Source organism: Thamnophis elegans, chromosome 7, assembly GCF_009769535.1.
Source record: "Thamnophis elegans isolate rThaEle1 chromosome 7, rThaEle1.pri, whole genome shotgun sequence".
Taxonomy (NCBI): Eukaryota; Metazoa; Chordata; class Lepidosauria; order Squamata; family Colubridae; genus Thamnophis; species Thamnophis elegans.
Window position 1 is genome coordinate 55,246,999 of NC_045547.1, and position 6,721 is coordinate 55,253,719.

Here is a 6,721-nt window from a genome sequence, read left to right on the forward strand (position 1 = left end):
CCAAAAACGACCCATTTTTTGAGAAAATGGGGCTGTTTTTTTAAAGGCATGAATAGCGGGGGGGGGGGCTTGCAGAGTGCGGGGGGGGCAAAAACGAGCAAGAAATTGCCCATTTTTCACAAAAACAGGCCTGTTTTTCTTATACCCTTATGGAAGCTTATAGAGTACTGCTGGGGACTGTGTGTGTGTGTGTGGGGGGGGGGGAAACGGTCCATTTTTTGCTCATTTCTGCCCTCCCCAGCCCCCAAAAGCTATCTGAAAGCCTCCTTAAGGGTATGCACGGCCATTTTGGTGAAGGGGGTGGGGTTTGGGGAGGCAAAAAATGCTGTATTCGATGTATAAGATGCACCCAGATTTTCAGCCTTTTTTTTGAGGGACAAAGGTGCGTCTTATACTCCAAACATTATGGCTAATGTTTTAAATCACAGATCAGTATAAGTCGACAATTGAATTAAAAAGAATACAGCGGCTATAACTTCACATATAGTTAGCCCGTTTCTACTATCACAAAGAAATGAATTCAGTTATCTTCAGAACGCTTTATACTACAGTCCTATATCTTTAAAAATTTTTAAAAACTAGAAATAGTGATTGGTACAATTTTGATATAAGGACAGAAATCTGTCAAGAATTTTATTTCTTAAAGTCAATTCATCTGGAGTGGGGACAATTGCAGAGTGGCAAAGGGTCAGCTATTAAAATGAAAAGTGATTAGATCCACACTATTAATATCTAATTCTTTTCTCTTTCTCCTCACCTTTTAGATTGCCAAGTAATGGAGAGACTGACTGCTAGTAGACCAAATAAATCAGCTGAACATTCATAGGTTGCCCACCAATATACAAAATATTAAAATCCTTGATTTCCTATTCAGGTATAAAGTAGCATGCAAATTAACATTACATCTAAAAACTGTGGGTAAAATGTCCCATTCACTTTGACTTCCAAACAAATACTCTTGTCCCTCTTTGTCACAATTAGGAGCTATTCCCTATTTAAAGTCAGATAAAGTAAAGATAAAGGTTTCCCGTGTCCAGTCGTGTCTGACTCTAGGAGGATTCATCTCCGTTTCTTAGCTGAGGGAGCCAGGGTTGTTTGAAGACAATTCCATGATCATATGGCCAGCATTACTGTATGCCAAAGCACATAGAATGCTGTCACCCTCCCACCAAAGTGGTACCTATTTATCTACTCGCATTTGCCTGCTTTTGAACTGCTAGTTGGAGCTGGGCAAGTAACATTGTGCGGTGCTTGGGTCTTGAATTTGGACTGTCAACTTTCCAGCTGACAAGCCCAGCATCTTTAACCCACTGGGCCATCACACTTCCTTAAATTCAAATATTACCTTAATGGCGATGCCTCTACTATCTGGAAATTCCAGCAGATGATATGTCAGTTCTTCAACTCTGTTGATACAGACTCTTCTAGTAGACAATCTTCGCAATGCTTGAGTTAAAGCCCGAGTTCTATTATCTACACTAACCTTTGCAATAATCTGAAACAATACAAAAAGATCCCTATAAATATCAAGGAAATGTTTGCAAAATAATTAAGTGCATTGAAGGTATGGACACATAATTTATTCTCTTCTCCAAATATGTAGCATATATTTAAATATTTTATCAGTGAAACAGTAATTTTGTGCATCTTGATAGAAATTCTAATTTGTAAATCTTTCATATTAATAAATGGATTATGGAATCAGAAATGTAGGTTCTATTGAGTTTAATATGGTTTGCTCCTTATTAAATATGTGAATAAAATCTTACTGCTTTCATCTCTTGGTTTCACTACTTAAAAATAAATATATTAAAGTTATGTTACTGAAATACATCAAAAACATATTTTAAACCAAATTATTTTTGTAACGTTATCTTTCAAGAAAAGATGTTTGCCTGTGAAGTGAATGTGTTTATTGTCTGTTGTTTTATCTCAGCTGCTAGTTACATATTTATTTTATGTTCTTGCTAGTTTTAACAGTTGTTACCTAGCAGAGTTATTTTCACAAGATTAGCAGCTATATAAAATGAAATAAATATATTTTTAAACAGGCAATTATTTACTACAGTGCTTATGCCAATTATTCAGATACCACTGAATACAACTTTTGGCATTCCCACAGTGGTGGGATACAAGTGGTTTACCCCAGTACGGGCATGCCGGTGCCTGCTGGGAGCATCAGGTACCATTCTGGTACGGTGCTCTGGAGGGCCCACCTTTCCTCCTTACCGGTATTTGAGCTGATCAGGGCTTCCACGCACGGAGCGTACGGCACCTGCGCAACACTCCAAAGCAGCAGCTGGAGGGTTGCGAATGGTAAATACGCATGCATGCGCTGCGTGCGTGCTGCACGCATGTATGTGGTGGATGCCTGGCCCTGTTGCACCAGGATCTGAAACCCACCACTGCATTCCCATTACTAATCACGCTAAGTAATATGAGCTGTAATTCATAACAGGGAGAAGACCATGGATTTTGTACTCCCCCTGCTAACTAGCAACTGATTGGTAACACAATCATTAGTTGTGTCAGACATAATTTTTATTTTAAAAAATTACCTTCTCAGGTTCACAAAAATCAATTTGGGAAAGATGATCTAATAATCATATTTCTGGCTACTAATAACCTTTACAGTTTTGCTATGACTTTGGGAGAATTGACCAAAATATAGACATCATAAAGGAAACATAAGTTTAGCTTTTTTTTTTTTTTTTTTTTTACAAATTAGGTGTTCAGTAGCATATTGTTCAATAAAAACTTAAAGGGTTTAATACATATATTTTTCTTTGTGCATCTGCGCTCATGGATGCGGATATGTATTCATACTGCATAATAATTCTAGTAAGTCTACAGCAGTTCTGTAACACAGAATTACCCAAGTCCAAAACTGTGTATTATTTATGATCACTAAAGGCTGCCTTGAAATAATCAGGTAAAACCGGTTTTATAAATCCATTTACAATGGATCATCTTCTGTTCCCATGATAGTGATGTGCAACAATGAACTTTTTACATATACATGAATAGTACCTTCTGTAGAGTAAGATGGTGCCCATCTAGTCTATTTAATACAAAATTACTTCAAATAAATTGTTTGTCCTCATTTAGGTTACCACTGTAAATATTTATGCCAATATATTTTACAATGAATATTGTAATGTAACTATGAGGGTGTATGGCTCTAAATATACCAAGAATAAGTAGCCTCATGTCCTCTAACTATTACCTTGCTATCTACCATGCTGGTTGAATTGATGGAACTTGAAGTCTACAACAGCAGAGGACAGCCTTGGCTGCCTACTTCAGTTATACACTGAGACAGTGATGGCGAACCTTTTTTGGCTCACATGTCAAAAGCAGGGGGTCATGGGCGGGTGGGCCACACCCATGCTATGCACATGACCCCAGCGCGCATGGGCGCACGACCAGTGGTCCCATTTTGGTGTGCTTTTTCCGCCCTCCCCAGGCTCCAGAGGCTTTATAGGAGCCTGGGGAGGGCAAAAGCAGCCTCCCACTCCAGAGGCTTCAGGAGCTTCCCTAAAGCCCCTGGAGCATGAAAAACCGGCCCTATAGGCAAACCGGCACTTCGGCAACGTACTTCCGGTTTGCTCATAGAGCCAGTTTTAGCCCTCTGGAGCCTTCAGGAGGCTTTCCTGAAAGCTACAGAGGGTTAAAAACGACCCTACGAGCAAACCGGTACATTCCTGAACTTCTGGTTTGTTGTAGGGCAGGTTTTTTGCACTCTGGAGGGCGAAAAATGGTCTCAAAAGAAGGCTGAAGTCAGCTGGGCAGTGCGCACATACGTGCTGGCCAGCTGACAGGGCAACGCCTTGCAACCCCTGACAAATGCCTCCGTGTGCCACCTGTGGCACGCGTGCCATATGTTTGCCATCACAGCACTGAGAGTTTCCCCTGAAATAATAATGATGAAGGGGATTTCAATTTACTGCTGTTGATTAAACCTTTTTCTAGTATTGTTGCCAATTAGTGTGTTATAAATTATTATTATCTACAAAAAAGACATGTACCTTTTCTCTTTGAAGATTTAGCCTCTTTTCCTTTTCTTCTGCACGTTTAGCCTCTTTATTATCTTTCAACATGTCCTCTTGTTCCTGTTCTTTAGTCTTTTCCTGCACAGCAGATTTTGTATCAGATCGTAACTTAGGTACCAGGCCTCCAATGTAACTATCCATAAAGGCCTGTACACTGTTACTAGGATAAGAAAGAAAACTTGAAATACCCTTTTTGCTGGAAGTTGAAGGAGAAGGGACTTTGTCAGCATTTGGTGACTGTGAGGCAGGTACTAAAGCAGATACTGCACTCATCCTGTTTTCATCACTTAAAATGTCATCTTCTGAGGAATTAAATGTTTCTTCGCCTTGTTTGGGTGGGTTAGGGGGGCGAACACTCCCTTTCTTCTCTTGATCCATTCCAACAGTGCTAAAATACCAGTTGATATGATGGGCTACAAAGTTGTATGTTTCCCCAAAGTTTGTAGCAAATTTGCTAACATGAAAAAGACTATTTTTGATTTCTGAGGGATCTTTCAAAGAACCTTGACTGGTATTGACCGATGCTAAGATTCCATCTGCAGGCACAGCCTTTTTCTCATGTAAGTTATCAGTATAATCCTCCTGATAGATTTCACTTGGGACGTCTCTGTATTCTTCTGAGCTGATGAAAAATCTATTTTCCTTCCCATCAGCTTTAACCAATTTTTTCAGTATAGCAGATTGAGGTTTTAGACGAGCTAACCGTGAAACTAGTTCACTGTGAGTGCCAGACACAGCCTTGGAGACAGATTCTAAAGTGTTCTTCAATCGTGACATGCGATTGTTTTTGGTCAATTCCTTAGAAGTGCTAAATTTAGAAATTCTGTAACCCAAACAGTAATGGCAGTAGAAGTACTTCTGCCACACTGTTTTGCCTCTTGTCCATTTATAGTATTGCCTGTTTATGTGTAACACTCTAAAAGGAGAAGCATAGCTTATACTCCAAAAAAGTTTAGGTCTGTAAAAATACTGTAGGGTTCCAGTTCTCTGTCCATTCCAAATACTTTTTGTATTAAATGCTAGGTACACATATTTATTTAAAAGAAACCGAATTGGCATTACTTATAAAAACAGAAACTGTCCATAAATTCTTTCCCTCAAAAAATCTTATTTTATAAACAAACATTACGGTTCATAATATTACCTGGAACAGAAGAAGGAAAGAGCATCACTTTATTATATACATCAGGTTCCATATGTAAATAAAGATTTTTAAGAGAAATATACTTGTTCTTCACCTAGAAAAGCCTTCTCCAACCACACAGCATATGTTGGGGACATAACTGTCAAAATTCTAAATCATTCTGACCAAATGCCAAGTTGTACTTCCAATGCATGGAGAATACCAGCTTAAAAAGGTGGCACAATGGTCAGAATGCAGTACTGTAGGCTAATTCTACTGACTGCCATTTGCCAGCAGTTTGGCAGTTCGAGTCTCATCAGCTCAGTTTTAACTCAGCCTTCCATCCTTCTGCCATTGGTAAAATGAAGACCCAGATTGTTTGGGACAACATGTTGACTCTGTAAACCACTTAAAGAGGGCTATAAAGCACTGTGAAACAGTATATAAATCTAACTCATCAAATTAATAATTGTGTCATGTTATAAAGCTCTTCTGAAAAATATAGTGATAAAAAAGATCACCAGAAACAGAGGATCAGTTATCTAGGAAAGTACTAGAGATTCTCAGATTTAGCATCTTATATAGAGGCAAGATATGCTATGCATCGATAAAATTAGAAATTTAGCACACAAACATTATGATAAATCCAAAATTCATGGCACATGCTTGCAAGAACAGGAGAATAATTCAAAGTAAAAAATAAATAAATTACTCAACAGTTAGCACGAGTCGTTTCAGAAATATGGACAACACCCTAAAACTTCCCAATCATTCGCCAGTCAATTAATTCTTCTTGCAATACTGATTTTCCATCCTATTCTTGCACAAATCATTCTTTTTTAAATAATCCACTTTCAACACATCAGTCAAGGGTACTTTTGAGATAGGTCTAGGGAACAGGTGCTTAGCATAATAAAGCCTGTTAAAAAGACGTATCAAACTTAGATCCCTATGCCAGTGGTCTCCAACCTTGGCAACTTTAAGACCTGTGGACTTCAACTCCCAGAGTTCTTCAGCCAGCTGTTCTGAGGAACTCTGGGAGTTGAAGTCCACAGGTCTTAAAGTTGTCAAGGTTGGAGACCACTGCCCTATGCCATTTGCAGCATGTCGCCAAATATTTTCCCGAAAGAAAAACTGCATTTGGCAAACCAAGATGTTTAAGACACCAAACTCGCAACAAGATGGTCAATAGGTCAAGGGGACAACAGTTTGCACCGCCCCGTGAAGCTTTTTTACAACCACAAAAAAATATCCTTTGGAAGCGTTAAGAGTCATTTAGGAATATGCATCCTCTGGCTGCGTCCATTGGAGCCTTCTGGCTTTGAAAAGCTCGATGGAAAAAGAAGAGAGATTAAAACTTCCCCTCGACGTAACAACGGTCCCCCGGCACCTCCTTCCTCCCGCTTCCCCTCCCCCCACCGCCCCGCTTCTCCTTTCCATACCGATTACAGTCGCCGCTCCCGATTTCCTCCGGGACTCTTCCGGCAAAGCCCAGATACCGTAGAGCTTTTCCGACTCGAGGAGCCAGAGCGTCCACTCTCGGACT

At 39.6% G+C, this 6,721-nt stretch overlaps 1 protein-coding gene across 1 annotated transcript in view; it reads right to left on the minus strand.

The window, feature by feature from the left end:
- The window catches only part of PNPLA8 (patatin like phospholipase domain containing 8), a 60,790-nt gene extending 54,083 nt beyond the window's left edge, over positions 1–6,707 (minus strand). The window contains exons 1-3 of the mRNA XM_032220774.1: positions 6,618–6,707; positions 4,029–5,196; positions 1,346–1,495 (exon numbers count right to left, since the gene is read on the minus strand). Of these exons, the coding sequence (XP_032076665.1) occupies positions 1,346–1,495; positions 4,029–5,111 (1,233 nt within the window). The 5' untranslated portion in view covers positions 5,112–5,196; positions 6,618–6,707. The remainder of the gene's footprint in view (positions 1–1,345; positions 1,496–4,028; positions 5,197–6,617) is intronic.
- Positions 6,708–6,721: the final 14 nt, after the last annotated feature.